The following is a 19,242-nucleotide window of genomic DNA, read 5'->3' on the forward strand; positions in this document are numbered from 1 at the left end:
GAGCCTCTTTAGCATGTGAATGTTCCTGATTTGGAAAAGATAACAGTAAGGGGTTTTTTTTGGAAAGGGGAATTATTGGTATAAATAGTATTACAGCATCTATTCAAGCTATTTGGAAAGTAATACTTTTCCATATTCCTTCTTTCTTTGTTTAGGATTATGAAGAAGGTTGTAGGTAACAGATCTGGCTGCCCTACCCAGGGGGATAAAGTTGTAGAACTCATTTACATTGATATCGTGGGACTCACTCAGTTTAAGAAAACTCTTGGTCCGTCATGGGTACATTACCAGTAAGTGTAACGCTTATTTGACCTCTTAACTGCTTTGTTAAAGTGCTTTTGTTGATTAACACATGCCAAAATACTGAGGTGAGTACATCCACATGAATTTGAATTCATTTAAAAATAAATGTTAATTCTCCGTTGTCTTTCATTCTTAGGAATAGAGGGATTATTACCTGTTTGTTGTGTGCCATCTTTATCCACCTCAGCAAGTTTGGAATTCTTGGATTCAAACATTTTTTAAATTAATTAATTATATTATCTTACTGAGTCATCTTTGTGTTTCTTTCTCTCCCTTCTTTGCATTCCCCACCCCTCCATGCCTTTGTTATATGAATTAGTAGGTGAGCTGAGAGACTGTTGGATTTTGTTGTTGAGTTTGAATACCAAAGGTGCGTTTTGCTTCTCAGTGTTTGTAGCCACACTGGGCTGGTGACTGTGGAAATTTATCTATGCTGATTCCATTGTCCAACAACAGCAATGCCATTTTTTCTGTTCCATCTCTTAAGATGCTGAGCGGAAAGTTGGATTCAGCAGTAGGTCTAAAGAATAAACCTGCTGGTAACGGCAGTTGCTGTTGCTTCTGAAATCTATAAGATCTTTCCATTAGCAATGGAAGATGTTGATCACAAGAAATTACTTTGTATGGCCTCCTTAGTGTCTGCAGTTTTAGAACTACATTTGTTTTTGTCAATAACTTTAAATCAGGAAGCATCCCATGTGTTGCACAAATACACATCAACATGAAGCAAAACGAAATCTAAATGATTGACTTTGATTTTTCTATACCTAATCAAATTAGCCATGTTTCATGATCTGTAAAGTCCAGTAAATCCTACTTGAAGGAGGGCATTGAAAGGTGTTTACTGCAGGCAGAAAGATTTTCTCTCTACCCTCAGATTTTCTAGAGCATTGGATCTTTTCAGTGTAATTGTAAATGACGGTACTGTGATCAGTGTTTCAGATTAGATTAGTCTTAATCTCTTTTTTGAAGCGGAGGAGTAAACGGATATTCTGGTTTTTAGGAGCCTGCTAATAAAGATAATCCCATTTTTCACTGAGCTACAGTTGGTTGTCTGTCTGCCAGATGTAATTGTCACTAGGCAATCACACACAGCATTGTGGTCAGGGTACAAAACCATACTTAGAGATTTAAAATATTCTTCCCTTTTGCTTTGAATTTCCTATTTGGCATATTTGGTAATGAAGATACAGAAATACACCATGACATGGAGATTATTGGCTTAGCTCTTCAATTCTTCTTGCGTATTTCATGAATCATTGAATTTTAAGTTATTAGTCTGTTTTTCATTGATTCTTAATTTGTGGTAATGACTGACTTTTCATGGTTTAGGAGAATATAATCAAATTTAACTCTAAATAAATACCTTAGGGTACTGTAGGAGTTGTTGTTAGGCTTTTGAAGAAGATAAAACTTATTTAATGCCTCTGTTCTACAGCATTGGATTTCATGGGATGGAAGCAGAACTCATTTAGTTCATATCCTTGCTGAAAAGTAGATTGGGTGTGTTTGTCCTTATTATTTGCCTAATCTTTTAGCGAGGACTCCAGAGATTCCCCAGCCATTGTTTTATATTGTTAAGCTTTTCTTTAAAATGTTTTTCTTGCCCTGATTTCTTGTAAACTTCTCATCACTGTTTATTCTGTTATGGTTCTGGGGAAGAAATTACTTCCTTCCCCTCTCTGGCACCCTCTAGAACATCTTATATACTGAACTTTCCTTCAGTTTGGTGTTCTTCACAATAAATTCAGGGCTTGGATCACTCCTTAGTATTCAGGTTTTGTAGACCTTTTATCAAACTCATTGCATTTGTTGCACCCTTAGTAAGTTTGCAGACAACACTAAGCTGGGTGGAAGCGTGGATCTGCTGGAGGGCAGGGAGGCTCCAAAGGGATCTGGACAGGCTGGACCGCTGGGCTGAGTCCAGTGGCCTGAGGTTTAACAAGGCCAAATGCCGGGTCCTGCACTTGGGGCACAACAACCCTGTGCAGCTACAGACTAGGGGAAGAGTGGCTAGATAGCTGCGTGGGGGAGAAGGACCTGGGGTTGTTGGTTGACAGTGACTGAACATGAGCCAGCAGTGGCCCAGGTGGCCAAGAAGGCCAATGGGATCTTGGCTTGTATCAGAAACAGCGTGACCAGCAGGTCCAGGGAGGTTATTCTCCCTCTGTACTCGGCACTGGTGAGACCGCTCCTCGAATCCTGTGTTCAGTTCTGGGCCCCTCACCACAAGAAGGAAGTTGAGGCTCTGGAGCGAGTCCAGAGAAGAGCAACAAAGCTGGTGAGGGGGCTGGAGAACAGGCCTTATGAGGAACAGCTGAGAGAGCTGGGGGTGTTTAGCCTGGAGGAGAGGAGGCTGAGGGGAGACCTCATTGCTCTCTCCAACTACCTGAAAGGAGGTTGTGGAGAGGAGGGTGCTGGCCTCTTCTCCCAAGTGACAGGGGACAGGACAAGGGGCAATGGCCTCAAGCTGCACCAGAGGCGGTTCAGACTAGATATCAGAAAGAAATTTTTCAGGGAAAGGGTCATTGGGCACTGGCAGAGGCTGCCCAGGGAGGTGTTTGAGTCACCTTCCCTGGAGTTGTTTAAGGCATGGGTGGATGAGGTGCTGAGGGACATGCTTTAGTGTTTGATAGGAATGGTTGGACTTGATGATCCGGTGGATCTTTTCCAACCTGGTGGTTCTATGATTCTATGAATCAAGTTCAGTATATGAAACAACATCTAGAGTCTAGCAAAACCTGCCAGAATTGATTAGAGCAGAAGAATTAATTTCTAACTTCGTGCAAGCTGTCTTCTGTTCAAGGATCCTCTTGCAATCAGTTTTTTTTTCTCAGCATCCTGAGTTACCTGATAAATATTGTCATCAAACTCCAGCGTAAGAGCATAATTACATGGTTTTGCTTAATTCATTCCAGTAAAATAAACATTATCGCAAATGAAACTGCCTTATAGCCCCTGTTCTTTACAAATTTAGCTTTCTTAGTCAGTTGTATTTAATGTCAGTAGAAATAGTTCTTTGTCTTGAAAAAAGTATTCTGCTTTCTGCCATAGAGTTTTTCAGCAGATGTGCTGGTCTGCTCAGTCTGGTTTATGCAGACTGGACTCAATAAACAAACAAAAACTTGTTTATTCACTTCATATTGGAATCAAGTAGTAAAGCACACGATGCCTCCAGAACAGTCTCTTAATAAAAATGACATTTATAATCTTTGCGACTGAACTTGAGCACTGAAGAAATTTCTGGTGATTACAAATCAAGAACTGCTAGCTCAAAAGGGTGATTCTGCTGCTCCGAGAGGGGAACATTTCAGAACAACTGAAGTACTGCTTTGTACATCGGAGATCTGTAGCACCAATGACTCTTGGTATTAGATGCTTTATCTGTGGTAGAATTGGTGCTGTAAATAGCATGAATATAGCCAAACAGATCTCATTTTGGGGTGCACCTTATTTTCAAGCTGTAGAATGCCTGGACGTGCTGTATTTTTCAGTTCTGAATTCTGGGTATTTTGCAGTTTATGTGCAATGAAGCAACATAAAAATTAGTAGCTTAATATAGTTTGAAGAATGCAGCTCATTGCCTTTCTTAGCACCCGCATTTTCCATCCAGCACATAAGAATCTGGTGGGATTTTTCATTTTTCTGCAGTTTCTCTCCCAATGACTCATTCCCATATGCCGAAAATCCAACTGGGTTTATTCTTGAAATAAATTAACATGACAGCTATCCTGAAAAATGAGCAGCATTCCTGCTGCTTACATGCTCTCTAGCATACATCTGGTTTTAGGAGGATTATTTTCTGACTAAGTTTTTGCATTTTTAAATGCAAGTACTGAGTGACCTGAAGGTTAATGTGTGCATCTGCAAGGATTTCTATGGGCAGATACGGGCTACTCGTGATCTGAGCTGGCTGGGACATAAGCCAAAACAGTCTGGAGTCTGCGTAACTCTGCCTCAGCTCAATGCACCTACAAAGCGTGCAAACCAGAAATGCTAAAACACTAGATGTAAAATCAAAATTTTGTTTTGAAATAGATCCATTGAAAGAGCTTTAAATCACTAGGTGAAACAAATGAATGATATGGTACCTGGACAAACAATTGAGATATTCCTACCTATGTAAAAATATCAGTTCACAGTGCCAGTTCTTTTCTGCTGCATTTTGGGGATTAGGTTCATCACTTGAAACTTTGATTTCTCATACCATTTCTGCAGATGCTTGCTCTTTCTGCTGTGATCTTTTTCTCTTTCCTGACTTGACTTTATGCCAGTCATGTAAGTATTTTTTGTTTTCCCTGCTTCCTGGTTAGCATCGTTTCTGTTGCATCACCTTTCCTGTCCTGCTCCAGAGACCCTGTGGGTATGGACAAAGTTCTACATCTTTCTGTGAGCAATTAGTGCTACATGCCCGACATCTGCATACAGTAAAAAGGAAGGAAACACAGCACTTTGAGATGATCACAAGCAATGTAGCGCTCCTTACTTATATAATTTGACAAACTCCAGCGTTGTTGCAGTTTTTTAGTAGCTTTCACCCATTTTTCATTCCTCTGTACTAAAATACCTGGCCAAGAGCTGTATATTTGATAAGAATTTTGTTTTAAGGCCTGCCAGGAAATAAGAGCGCTTTTATTACTGAATGATTCATCAGTGCAGAAGTTGTTTTGGTCCTGTTGGAGTTTTTCATATGATGCAGAGATAATTGCCACTGTTGTAAAATATTTTCATTGAGAACAGTTGACATAAAACACTGTACAGAAACTGATCTGTGAGCTTTGTTGTTTCATGAACCATAATGTGTTGTGTATTTTGACTTTCTTCTGCTTGGAAGATCTCTCTGAAGATTTAAAATAAAGTAAATTTACTCCTTTTGTATTTTCAAATACAAAGGTGGCATTTATATCAGAGTTTAAAAGTTCCTGTTGTTTTTTTCCATTTCCAAATTTAAAGGATGCTTTAGAGAAAGGAGCAACATATAAGGAATATGTAAACATAATTTTGGAACTAAATGCTTTCATCTTTTAAAGCTGGAAAGTGGTTGGAGCAAAGTTCTTTCACCTTTTGCGGGCTAAGTTCTTTCACGGCATGATGTGAAACCCTGGTGTGTTACCGAACAGAATGTAAATGAGATTTGGGCACAGGAAATGTTGAAGGCTGAGAAATCTAGCTATTTTTAATGGTAACTTTTGCAACTCCTTCCCTCCTCTGCCACCAGTGAAGTTTTATCCCTTCCATGGCACGTACCGACCAGTGATACCATGTGCAGTGGTAAGAGTTCGTGTCTGTATAGCACAGAGACACATGGTCATAGAATCATAGAATAGTTTGGGTTGGAAGGGACCTTAAAGCCCATCCAGTTCCAGCCCCCCGTGCCATGGGCAGGGACACCTCCCACCTGACCAGGCTCCCCAGGGCCCATCTAACCTGGCCTTGAACACCTCCAGGGATAGGGCAGCCACAGCTTCCCTGGGCAACCTGGGCCAGGGACTCTCATAGTGAAGAAATTCCTCGTATCTAGTCTAAATCTGCTCCTCTTCAGTTTATAGCCATTTCTCCTTGTCCTGTCACTACAAGCCTTTGTAAAAAGTCCCTCCCCGGCTTTCTTGTAGCCCCTCCAGGTACTTCATGATGTAGGAACACATCCTGTTTAAGTTGTCTTCTCAGTAATGTTCGTGGAGGGCTGAAAGCTGTGGTAGGGTCAGCACCATAAAATGCATTGTAGTGAAGATTAAAACTCAATTTGCAGTGGAGCTAGTGGTCAGTATGATGGCCATAAAGTTCCAGTCCATCCCATATCAAAGGTTTGACAAGGCTGCATTCTGGAAACGTAACTTCTGGAATCTCTGTGCTGCAATGTGTGCCCTCTTATTCATATTGAGTCTTTTTCTGCCGTTCATGTACTATGGGGTCTTCTTTGAAAGGAGCCCCTTGTAAAAGAAATGATGTTTTTTCGTAAGGAATTAGGAAGATTTAAATAAAGGACTGAGTATGAATTTTTTATCCCAGACCCTTTGTAATCCAGTGCCAAGATTACTCTCAGTTGTAGACTGATTTTTGCACCTATTTGACTTCTGTATTGTTTCTCCAAAAGTCTGTTAGAAAATGTTTCATAACAAATAAATGGCCTGAATGACTACAAATATTCAGCAAATAAACTCTTTGGCGCTTCTCTAGTAGGTCTGATAGACCCAAAAGTCAGAACCTGGAGACTAAATACAATTGTCTAAAGAGAAAGTACAATTCTGCTCTAATCATCTTGGCATGTGGCCCTTGAATATTCCATTGGTTTTGTAGTAATGAGTGAGAACATCATAAAATAGATAAATAATCCTCTGTTCTTCTGCCTAGATTCTGCTTCAGAGCCCCAGGAATGTAGGTGACCACAGTAGCATTCCCATAAGCTCTGCTTGGGCGTTAAAGCATAACTTCATTCTGTGAGAACAAAGAAACCCAAAATAAGCTCCAGGGCTGTTATTTGAATGTCTGATATATCATAGAATTTGCTGATTGGAATGTCTTTGTAGACGCAATATCAACAAAAATGTTTGTAATTAAAATGTACCTTAGATTTATAAATCATCCACAGTTGCAAACAAAAGCAAAATACATCTTCTTAATTATAATAACTATGTATATCTACACACATGCTTATATGTACATATGTATTACCTACAGTATTTTTTTTGCTCTTTTAGGTGTATGCTAAGAGTCCTGGATTCCTTTGGAACTGAACCAGAGTTTAACCATGCCCATTATGCCCAGTCTAAAGGCCACAAGACACCATGGGGAAAATGGAACCTTAATCCACAACAATTTTACACAATGTTCCGTAAGTGTCCCTGTGTTCCATTTGGAATTTTTGTATTATGAAAGACAAGTTCATGGCTTAAGAAATTAGAGCTGTTAAATGGGTAGCATTATAAATGGCAATGTCTGAGCTATGGAAAAATTCTATGATGCTTTCATCCAACGATCAGAAAATAACAATATCAACTTAATATAACAGAAAGGAACTTTATTCTCAAGGTGTCTGGGGAAATCAGTGAATACCTTTTTGTTCAAGTGTCAGCGAGTTTGCTTTTGTTTGGTTTGCCTTCTCAAATCCTGCAGTAGGATTTTAATGAACTTGCTAGGTGGAATTTTTATAAACTGTACTCTTAAATTTCATCATGTTAAAACTGAAGGTTGTGACTGTTGCATTTCTGCTTTTCTTTTCTCCCAATACTTGAGCAACACTTGGCTATTTCATCTATTCACAATTAATAAATTAGCACACAGCAAAAATTTTTTTTGCCTCTATTTTTTTGTGGGTCTTTTAAAATTTTCACCTAGCTTGTTCTGGTGGTATAAGTGTTCATCCTGTGGTGAACTGATTCACATTTTTTTTTGTCAGCAGTGCACAAAGCTATTGAAAAACAAGCAGGAGATTTCAGCATTGTTATGGATCTTTGAAGCGCTGTTCAGCATCTTAAAAAAGAACCCAAAACCTCTCTAAGAAAGAAACAGAACACAAAAATAAATTAAATTCTGTATAAATTTGGTCAGATTAAATTATCACAGTGACCTGCTCCAGCCCTAGTCTTTGACTTTAGGACACTAGGTTGTAGAACCAAAGGATCTTTCTCTTGCATATCGTTGTAGTTTTTGAGGTTTGCTATCTCTGAAAGGTGCAAAAAGATTCACCGCTGCCAGCTAGCTTGAGAGTAAGTGAGGCTTAGGAGAGAGTGCGTGCTGTTGTGTGCAGCATCTTCTCAGCCCAAGGCTGTAAAGAAACACTTGCTGATGACCAGCCTAACTTCCCCAGTTTGGTGGTGGTCCCTGTGACACTGACTTTAGGGTATGTGCTATTTTCTCTCATCAGACTACATAGTCAAGGCTTTCAAACTTTGCTTTTCACATCAGAAAGTCTGGTTGACTTGCATTTGAATTCACTTGCCCTGTAAAATTCTTGAGAGGCATATTTTGTCTGTCAACATTTGCTGTGCAAGTTTTTCCAGAGAAATATAAGTAATGGTTGTTCAAAAGATGAAAGGCTGCATTCACAGTTGTTTTGAGGCAAGTGTGGTGGGGAAATGTGGCTTGGAAGTGGTTGCAGAATTTGTGTCTGGACATGAGTAAGTGGAGTTTATTCCATATCTACAGGGTTTGCTAGTATTTATTGATTTATGTCCTAAATGGAAAAGAAGCTGAAAGCTCAATCGTGCTGTATTTAAGTAGTCCAGCTCTTGGGAAATTTGCGTGTGAGGTCCTGTTCAAGGTAGCACCAAGGGTGATGATGCAGTTGAGGAAAATCATTGCATGAATGCACTCCTCAATCCAACTCCGTGAAATGCAGAGAATTTCTCTTTAGAGCAGATATCTGTTGTGGCAGTACAGACCACTGTTACCATCTTTGAGTAAATCACTTCATAACGAATTTTCAGAAGAGTGTGAATATATTGGAATTTCAGTAAATAACCATTTTCAATTTTTACTACTGGAGGTGGCTGCTGCTTTTCCTATGCAGGAAGAGTGTTAAAGAGATGGCAAGCAAACTCACTGTGAAGCATGAGTGATTCTTGTGCTATAGATTATTCAGGAATTTTGCTTTTTGTACGAGGTGCAGAAGAGCCAGTGTTCTGGGATACTTAAAGTTTATTTTGCTTTTAGTTCTCTGTTGCAGAGATAGCACCATCTTTATGGGATTGTGATTAAAAGTGCATGTTATGCATCACTAAAGATTTTACGGCAGACTGGAACCCTGGATGGCTTCCCGAGATCCCCGGACTCTATTATGTTTTGAGAACTCTGATTAGAAGGGCAGAAAATTATTACTGAGCAACAAGCTAGCCATGTTCAAACCTGTGGCATATTACCAAGTGCTTGACTGTTCTCTGAGCTTTCCAGAAGCATGAAGGGCTTTTTCCCCTTTTTGTTTTCTATTTTAATTCTTTTATGCAAAGTAACACCACTGGTACTTTGAAAACTGCATGATCTTGCTTAAATATCCACATGCTTCCTGTCAGTGGTGTTTGAGGCACTGAATCCTGAAGTGCTAACTTTAACAAAAGTTTATTTTTCTTTTGAGCGTGTGCTGCCTTGCCTCTCCTTTGAATGCAGTTTCTCATCCAAAAAAATGAAAAGATGGAAAAATGTCCCTTTTCACGCATATTTGCAATGTGCCCTTTGCTGTGCTTAATACTAAGAAGTCCTTGGGTCTCAGTGAGTGCCTGGCTGTTGCTGAGGCATCTTTTGTGAAAAAGAGTAATTGTCGTTTGAAAGATAAAATGTAACAGCAAAGGGAAGTGTGCACAGGGTATGGTTTCTCTTGTTCTACTGCAGTATCCACTTGGCTGATTTTCAGGAACCAAAAAGCAAAACCTCATAACTGCAATAGAATTTTATTTTGTTCTAGAACTCGGACCATAAGTTTACATTGCATGTATCATAAGCGTCTGGGGCGTTGTCTGTGGGGGTTTTTTTATGTTTTAGGGGGTTTTTTTAACATTGCAAAGTGTGCTTGGTAAGAAGCTGTCAGCTTGTGTGCCAGAATTTAAAAGGGAAGCTTATAGAGGAGATCCTAGTGTTTATTGCAGCCTGTTTCTGTGTAAACCTTTGAGATTATGACACTTTTTAGAGAGGTGCAAAATCCTACAAGCTGAAATAATTTTTATATAGTAGGGATGTATTTTACCTGAAACCTTGAAGGTTGAAGCCCATCTCTGGAATTAAGCAGGGCTCATCCCAATAAGCCTGTGGGTCTGTGTCTTTATAGGAGAAGAGTATTGATGGATGTTACTGATGGAAAAAAGAGCAAGAGAGGCTAAAAATAACACAGAAAACTAAGAGAAAATTGCATATTGTTTGCATGCACTTTATTTGGCTGGGCACTAGATTAACACAATTCTGCTGACTTCAGCTGTCACCTTTCCATATTTAATGATAGACGAATCTCAGTGAATTAAGCAGTGAAATTTGTATTCTGGTCTGCATAGTGTGACTTTGTAGGCCAGTAACCAGCATGGATACATAATCTGCAGTGAGTTGGGTGGCTGGTGTTAGCTCTTCCAGTACAGGAGGTGACCCCAAGAAATTTAGAGCAAGCCCAGAGGAGGCCACAAAGATGATCCAAGGGCTGGAGCACCTCCCATATGAGGACAGGCTGAGAGTATTGGGATTGTTCAGCCTGGAGAAGAGAAGACTGCGGTGAGACCTTATCGCAACCTTCCAGAACTGAAAGGGGACATACAGGAAAGCTGGGGAAGGATTCTTCAGCAGGGAGCGCAGGGATAAGACGAGGGTGAATGGTTTTAAGCTGAAAGAGGGGAGATTTAGATTAGATATAAGGAAGAAATTTTATACTGTGAGGGTGGTGAGGCACTGGCACAGGTTGCACAGGGAAGTTGTGGATGCCACATCTCTGAATTCAAGGCCAGGTTGGATGGGGCTTTGAGCAACCTGATCCAGTGGGACATGTCCCTGCCCATGGAAGGGAGGTTGGAACTGGATGACCTTTAAGGTCCCTTCTGACTCAAACTATTCTGTGATTTTATCATTCTATAAATTTACTAAAATCTACTTACAACATTGAGTAACATATAGCTTTGTTAATAAATAGAACTGGGTTTTTTTTCACATTGCTGGTATCGCATCTCTGAGATTGGCTGGATTTCTTCTGATTCTCTTACCTCTGATAATAAAATAATGCTCAGCACACAAAAAACCATCATCATTGGCGTCTGTCCAGCTACAGAATTTTTATTGCCAGAAACAAGCCGGAAAATAACTGCTTACTTCAGTAAACATATGCAGCAGGACTGAAAATTAATAAGAACTAGTCTCGATAATAAAGCAAGCAAATGTAGCTCTCAGTATGAATGTGAAGGAAATGGTCTGTTGAACAATACGTTCTTTACACCTACTTTTCTGACAATATTCACGCTTTTGTAACATTAACTGATAATTTAAAAGGTTATGAATGTCCTCTGTTTCTTACAGCTCACACTCCTGATAACAGCTTCCTTGGATTTGTGGTAGAGCAGCATCTGAATTCCAGTGACATTAAACACATTAACGACATCAAAAGGCAGAATCAATCTCTTGTTTATGGCAAAGTAGATAATTTTTGGAAGGTGAGTTCTCTTTTTTATTTGAGGAAATTTATTTTGATCAAAATGATAAAGAATAACTCTACTTTTAAAATTATCCCTTCTCTCTAAAGTTTTTTTTCTGAAAAGAAACATAGTTAAATAATTAAACTGAACATTTTTAAGTCTTTCTAATGAGGAAGCTTCTGACTACATTTATGTGGATCCTTTGTCATTTAGGGACACCTTTCTGATAGAATAAAAAATTTTTATCATCTTGATATCACAATAATTTTGGAAAATGCACGTGGTGATAAAAGTAACAGGCATTTGAGGAGGTAAGAGGCTTTGTGATCAGACATAAGCAAAGGTGTCTTTCAGTTATTTTCTTACATCTACAGCCAAAAATGTGCTGCATTTTGAACTGGAAGTTGTGTTTCACAAAAGACCCTGGAAGTGTTCGATCTCATTTTTTCTCCCGGAAATAATATCAGAGCTTTGTTTCTCTAACTATTGCAATTACTGCATTGTCTCCCATCTGCAGATGAGAGCTGCAAAATAACACCGAGGTTTGGTCAATATATTCACCAAGTTAAAGCGTTTTCTGCTGTTAAGCTCACAGTGGCCTCTGCTTTTTGTCCCCTGTCCTTTTCTGGAGCTCCTTCCAGGCTGCTGCACCTGGGAGTGTGTCTCGTGCAACTTTCAAAAAAAAGCAATTACTTATTAATAACTGGATTTCTTCCAAGTTACTTCTAGCTTTGTGTGCCTTCCCTGCTGCCTAAAAAGATCTTACTTTAAGCCTCTTGTCAACTGCAAAAGAAGCTGATCAGTACATGCTGTGCCATACGTAGGGCCAAATGATGTGACAGTGTGAGAGCACCAGTCTTGCACTTTCTTTCCTTTTCTCATCATTGGCATGAGAATATTGGTCTTAAACAGTTCTCTGAACCACAGAAGCAACATGTAGTCTGATAACTCTGGTTATACAGAGTAAATTCTTTAAAAGAGCTACAAGTAAGTGGACCATCTGTGAGACAGAACAAACCATTAACTTAAGAGAAATGGGAGAATGTTGCTAGTGGTAGCAAAAAGGTAGAGCTGAATGTTTCTTGGCTACTGTGCTGAGAAAAACATGTGAAGTAGCTGTGCGTGTTCAATTGCAATCTCTCAGGTCTATGTTTGGGCTTATCGCGGTAAGCCATGTAATCCGTGTCTTAAAAGGAAGTTTTGCTTTGCATCATAGTAAATACTCTGACAGTTATTCTGTTTGGCTCGTGATATAGAAGAACTTGGTATGCCCCCGCCTGCAGTCTGTTCTCTCTGCAGAATGATGGGACAGAGCTGGGATCCTTTCACTCGGGTCTGTTCTAGCAAAAGCTCTTGTACTTTTAGTTCCTGATCTCCTTATCAGCCTCTCAGGAACAGCTGCACATAATAATCATCTCTACCTGACCTGGTTTGCAGCATGTATCAGCAGAACAATCTATAGAATGCTAGGTGGAGTTGAGGAAAAAGGTAGTTGCTTAGTCACCAGACGTTTGGTTATTTTTCACTGACATATATACCTTTCTCGGTTTATTCAGAAATATGTATTAATAGTTTATATGCCCACAGGGAAGATTTGTGATTGTCTGCTCTGAGATTCTGTATGACACACAGGATATTCATGGGCTGATTAAGACAAAACCCACAGCTTTTTGGAAAAGAGCATCCAATGCTAATTTTTAAGTAGGACAGGGTGGAAACCTCACTACTTCCCCTGGTAAAAGCCTTGAGTAATTGCCTCATCCCGTAAGACTTTGTATTATTTCTGGTCCAGATTTCCAAATGCTAATTTTCAGTCCTAGTTGCAGTTACAGATTTTGCCTGCTGGACTGATGGTGTTTCTGTTCTGTTTCCCTGTAGGAAGGCATAGATTGAGGTCCGAGTAACCCATAGTTGTCTACTGGAAAGCCTGTATGTGCTGAACCACTGAGAGTGTCCTGCTTTCTAATCCTTAAGTGTTCTCACATGTCTGTTTGCTCTCAGCGTTTTGAAGATTATTCACATTCCTCTTCAAATGTGAATCTTGGCAGAGGGCACATGGGCCATACCAGCACCAAATCAAAAAGAAATACTGTATGCATTGTTAGACATATCTGCTTTTCACCATTAGGAACTCTAGTTTAGACGACTTCTCAGCTGAAGCCCTTGTAATGTCTTATAACTGCTGCCTATCAAGTCACTGCTCCATTTCTATAAGTATTGCCTGTCTTGTGTCTTCCAAGATGTGTGACTTAGTAACTGACAGTATTAAAATGCTTACTGTATGCTTGTAACATCAAGCACATTAAAACCGTAACTTGCAGACTGTAACCGCAGTCATGGCCATATGCAATGGTACATAAAGTGCAGTCCCTGCAGATAGGCTTTGAATCAGTGACAGCGTGGGACATCTTATCTGGACTGATAAAATCCGATTCTTGTAATCAACAGAAAGCCTGAACTAATCTTGTCTCTGTGTAATGTGCTTATTTCATGTTTCCTTCATTTTCACTCTTCAGTGCTCTTTTCATCTGCCACCATAGCTTGTACAGGACCAGACTAATCTATTTATACTGCTCCTTTTCTTCATATTGAACATGGCCAATTAACAAAAAGTGTAATCTCCACAGAATATACATGTCAGTGCTGGATCTGATCAGTCATTAGAGAAGCCCAGTGTGAAGGGGAGAGTATTCCAGTCCCCAGACTGAGGTGCTCTTGGGGAATAGCAGTTGAATTGTTTCATTTTAAACCAAGCAGTTTGAAATGGAACTGAGGTATGCACGGGACTTTTGTTCCCTGAGGGTGAGACTAGAATAGCTACCTGCGTCACGGTTTTATATAGCCATGGACACGGGTCCTTTGCTGCATCTGGCTAGACCTGTAAACAAAAACAAGATGCCAAATTACTTGTCATCTCGTCTTTGCTAAAAATCCCATATTCCCAGCTCTGCTGCATGGCTGGGCAGTTGGTGAGGCAAGCTGAACCAGTGCACGCTAACCAGGTTATTGTAGCTAGCCAGTTTTCTGAATCAGTTGGTCTGTTGGCAAGCTGCCTGCTGACGAACTTCCGAGCTATCAGTAAGAGCTGTCTTCAAAGCACTAGTCTGATCATGAACGTTTGCGAACTGTCTTGTATGCACAACATTCTCTGTCATGGGGTCCCTCAAATCTGTGACCTGTTGCGGGAGGAGCCATTAATTTTTGGGCTTTTCTAAACCGGCCTCTCGCTAGCTTTGTTTGGCTTCCTGTCAGGACATAGGTAGTCACTATACATTTTGTTTATGCCAGTTATGGTACTGTAAGCCCCTCTCGTGCTCTGCTAAGTTGTCTTTTCCAAGCTGAACAATTGTTAATGAATTCATTATAGATTTCTCTATGTAGGAATGGAAACCATTCTGTAGCCTGGATCCTTCTTTACCTCTCTCAGAACTGCATCTAGTGTTCTTGGCTTCTGTTTGCCAGAACCACAACAGTGTTTGAAGAGGAAGAGAACTGTGTTTATATGCAACGGTTTGATATTCTCCTTATTTCTCTATTCCTTTCCAAGTAGTTCCTATCATTTAGTTGGTTGGTGACTGGACCGCCTGCTGCTGAACATTGGACTGCTTTTTTTGATGGACCATAATCATATTTTATCATAATGCAAAAAGTCTTCATTCTTGGGTGGCGCTGGTTAGCTCGGGTCCATTATTCTTATAGGAAGTTGAAACTGGTTTTCAACACGTGCATTACTTTTTATATTGAACTTACTGGTCATTCTGTTTCCTAGTCACTTGGTCCCTTAGACTACTGAAAGGGCTTTACAAAAACTTCACAAACCCAGGGGGTTCAGTAGTGTGATGTTTTTCTCAGCATTTTGAAGTTAGTTTCAGCTTTGCTACTCTGAGTGGTATGTGTTGACTGCACACTGTCACTTCTCTGTTCTCTACCACATGATGGCTCTTCATTCACAAGGGCGATTCCCTTCTATCCCAAAGAGACTTAGTTCCTTCCAGAACTTTAGAAGAGTTTCTACATGCTGAATGGCTTCTTCAGAGAACTCTACCTGTATGGAGAGAGAGCATTTCCTCCTACAGACAGAATTGACTACTGTAATTTTGTTGGGTTTATGTGGTTCTATAGTTAATATTTTATTTAATATTTTAGTTAATATTTTATTTAAGCATCAGATAAGTTGGTCAGTTTACGCATGCTGGTCATGGGTCACTAAATCCCCTCCAGATCTATCTATAAATTCAGTGCTCTGCATTAAGTGCTCCCTGGCGAGCAGTTTGAAAGTTTCCTATTTGAGCTCCGTGAGGTGTCATCTACTCCTTGGGATTTACCACTGTATCTGTTTAACTCTCTTAATGTTGTATGTTGAATTCTCCAGCGTTTTTGCTCTTTTCTAGTTCCCTGGTAGACAGGATTTTCATTATTCAAGGATGTCTTGAAAAGCCTTTGAGAATGTGACACTTCTCGAAAATAGAGGTTTTTCAATCTTATGTGTGTGTCAGAATCTCAGTTGCCACACATTGCATCTACACTGGATTTTGGCTTAACTTGGACTTGAAGTTTTGGCAAATAAGCACCCAGATGTCAAGACTTCCAGACTTAATGGTACGAATTTAGAATATACAGAAAGATGTATCCTAGTACTTGCTTTCCTGACTCACGTCTGTAAAGTTTTATAAAACCATTTTCTTTCAGTTTTTTCAATGTAAGGAAGTGAGACTGGCTATATGAGCTATTCTACATACTTTTTGCTGTTTGAATGTTCAGTCCATAAGGCAGTTTATGACTCTGAAGCAAGCTCTTTTGCACTGCCGTTGCCCTGGCATTCTGCATTTGTAATGCATCCTTTCATTCACTTCTGAATTTCTGGTGTTCTGTGAGGGTACCCGAGTGGTCTAAAACTGCAGAATTCTATAATAACCACGGGCTGACAAGCTTATGATAAAGCAACATTGTTCATTACCACCATCTACCACATCAAGAAAACAGGAAGCACAGTTTAGTTCTTATTGCATACTGTTTCTACCACACATTTTTGCTGCTCTCATACTTAAACTTTTCTCCCACCCAACTTAAAATTTCATCCCTTAAGACTGTGTCTTCTTGTCAACATTGACTTAAGGAAAGACTGATCAGACAGTTCTCGTTTGATTTCTTTGATGAGAAAGGCCTGTTTTGTAGAAGTAGGTGGAAATAATTGATGAGCAGTAATAACAGTTCTGCAGTCAGTGATCAACAAAAAGTTCTTTCCTGAATGGCATGTTTATTTTAGCTGCTGAAAAATTGTTTCAGAAAAGGTTTGTATGACAGTTTCTCACCGTTACTTTTCTGATTCTGAGGAGAAACGATTTGCTTGTTTTTTTCCTCACGTGATTCTCTTCTTCCATGTTCGGAGTTTATGTTTAGAATTGAAATATATGCCATGATTACTTGAAGTAGCTTGTTGCAATGTGTACTTTTATGATCCAAAATAACACTTTTCCACAAGGAGTGTGGGCATTCAGGACTACTTAAATGCAAGAGGAGACAAATGTTAGTGAGATTTGGGTAAGGGATAAGTTGTTGATTGTATTTTTATAGTAATTCAAAGATGATTATGAAAGCAGTGGCTTTGGACTCAAAATGAGTAAGGGAATAAAGGAGTGATTATTCTGTCGGTTGTGCTTTCTGAGTTTTTGCTTGGGCTTTTTTTTTTTTGTTTGTTTCGTTTATAAAGAAAGTCTTCTGGAAAAGTTAAGAACAATTGTTTTATGTAGAGGGAACAAAATGAAGATGCAGCTCTCAGTTCCAGTTGTTCTTTAAAAATTTCATTTGATTAAAAGAAAGAGGGGATACTTTAAAGGACGGTGGATTTTTCCCAGCTTGTGTATGTTGTTTTTTCATGGTTTTACTCTTGTCCTTTGAAAACTACTTCATAACACTTTTACATATTGATCCCTTTACTTATGCCTATCTATCTATAAGGGTTTCTTTGTGAGGAAAAACAGCTTCTGTAGACTCTACAGCACAATTTACAGTAGTTACTCTGTCTCTACCCTGGAAGTATTGATGTTGTTTGGGATACTAAATATTTCATCTCTTGTTTTAGAGTCTGAATCAGGAAGTTAGTCATATGGATAAGTAATATGCCCGGTTAAGGTTATGGATAATTAATTTATGTTTAGTTTGCACTTGCAGATATACTTTAAACATGCTGATTTTATCACTGCTTTTGCTTTGTTTTCCTGAATTGTATTGATTTTTGTAATTTCAAGGGCTTAAGTGAAAACCCTCCCTCTGCCCTCTTAAAATACTTATGTAAAAACAGCCTGGAAGCCTGTTCTTTTCATCCTGTCTTGATGTACCCCTTTCTTTTTTTAATCTTGTATTTCCTGGTTTGTAGTCATCAACTACTGGTATTTATACAGCGAACAGCACATGGATATTGTAGAAAGATTAACTTTGTTACTAACAAGATAGTTTGGTGAATACTTTGGGCTAAATTCAAGGTCCCTTGTGTGTATCAAAGTGTGTGTCCACAGAATTTCAGCAACGAATCTCAGTTACTTTTAAGAATCCCACTAGATTTTTATTGGCATCACATATAAATTGAAGCCATTTCTTTGGGTCCATTTTGTATTCATCTTTGATAATAAGCTAATAAAGATGATAAGATGGCAGCAAAGCTCATTCAGATCAAAGATTTATCTAGTCTTGTGTTCTGACTCCAAAAATAGCCAAAACCTGATGTGTAAAGAGGGATGCAAAATCAGGCATGTTTCGCAGCCACCAGAGACAAGCAAGCAGTTCATGGGCTTCTTGGGCTGAAAGTTGTGCGATTGTTCAATACTAGATTAATGGATTTTTCTTCCAGAATGGCTTTTTGAACCTGTATAAAATGCTCAACAGTCCTACAGCAAATAATGCAGTTCCTCAGGAACCATTAGAAAGATTGTAAAGACTATATAGTTTTAATGTCAAATATTTTATTTTAAAGCAGCTAAATACTCATTAATGGGTTTGTAAAATCGTCATTGACATCATTATAAGTAATATAATGGTAGGTAATCCTGGTTTTGTCCTTCCTAGCTGTTGCTGATGTTTTTCTTGAGCTAGAGTATATATTTGTGTCATCAGTTTGTGTGATATGAGCTAATAAAATCTGAGGCAAGCGTGTTAGTATTCTTACTGTAGGCAGATCGTGTCAGTAGTACTTGTGCTTTGTTGTCATCTCTTCCCATTCAGAACACAAAAGCCTAAGCCACAGGGTCTGTTTGTCTGCAATGCCAGGCAGGCACGATTCAGGCATGCCTGTAGCAACAGACTGCTGCTGCTTTCTGGAAGCATGACCAAGCTATTCCAGTTATATTCCTCCTGCACATTTGCAAAGAAAAAGTTCTACTATGGGTTTTCTCTTAGCAAAGCTTCTGAGCAGTTTCTCATTATGCTGCTTTGCTTTACAAGAACATCTCTTTCAGAATAATTCAAATTTGAAGTAAAAAGAAAAATAAGAAATGGAACAAGCTTTTAGTTTATTAAATTTTTTAAAAATATTTAAATATTTTTAAATATTTCTTGTGTTAATTAACAATAATAGCGACCACATCAAACGAGAAAGCCCGTTTGTCTCCTTTTGTTGGCTGTTTTATATGCAAATTAGCCCAGGACATCGTCCCATTGGTGCAGCCTTGGCAGAGCTGCCAAAACAGGACAGTGAGGCAGGCAGGCAACTTCATCATGAACTCCATCACCAGTGGGACAATCTAGAGCTGGAAGCCTGTGTATTCAAACATATACCAATAATTAATTTAGCAAAGAAGTTGGGGTTTTCACCAGTCTACTTGCCCTTTGAATGAACTTCTGTAACATT

At 39.2% G+C, this 19,242-nt stretch overlaps 1 protein-coding gene across 1 annotated transcript in view; it reads left to right on the forward strand.

Moving 5' to 3' along the window:
* The window catches only part of MGAT5 (alpha-1,6-mannosylglycoprotein 6-beta-N-acetylglucosaminyltransferase), a 133,147-nt gene that overhangs the window by 85,368 nt on the left and 28,537 nt on the right, over nucleotides 1-19,242 (forward strand). The window contains exons 9-11 of the mRNA XM_069861543.1: nucleotides 156-290; nucleotides 7,002-7,135; nucleotides 11,284-11,417. Coding sequence (XP_069717644.1) covers nucleotides 156-290; nucleotides 7,002-7,135; nucleotides 11,284-11,417 — 403 coding nt within the window. The remainder of the gene's footprint in view (nucleotides 1-155; nucleotides 291-7,001; nucleotides 7,136-11,283; nucleotides 11,418-19,242) is intronic.

The sequence above is a fragment of the Phaenicophaeus curvirostris genome, chromosome 7, assembly GCF_032191515.1.
Source record: "Phaenicophaeus curvirostris isolate KB17595 chromosome 7, BPBGC_Pcur_1.0, whole genome shotgun sequence".
NCBI classification, from domain to species: Eukaryota; Metazoa; Chordata; class Aves; order Cuculiformes; family Cuculidae; genus Phaenicophaeus; species Phaenicophaeus curvirostris.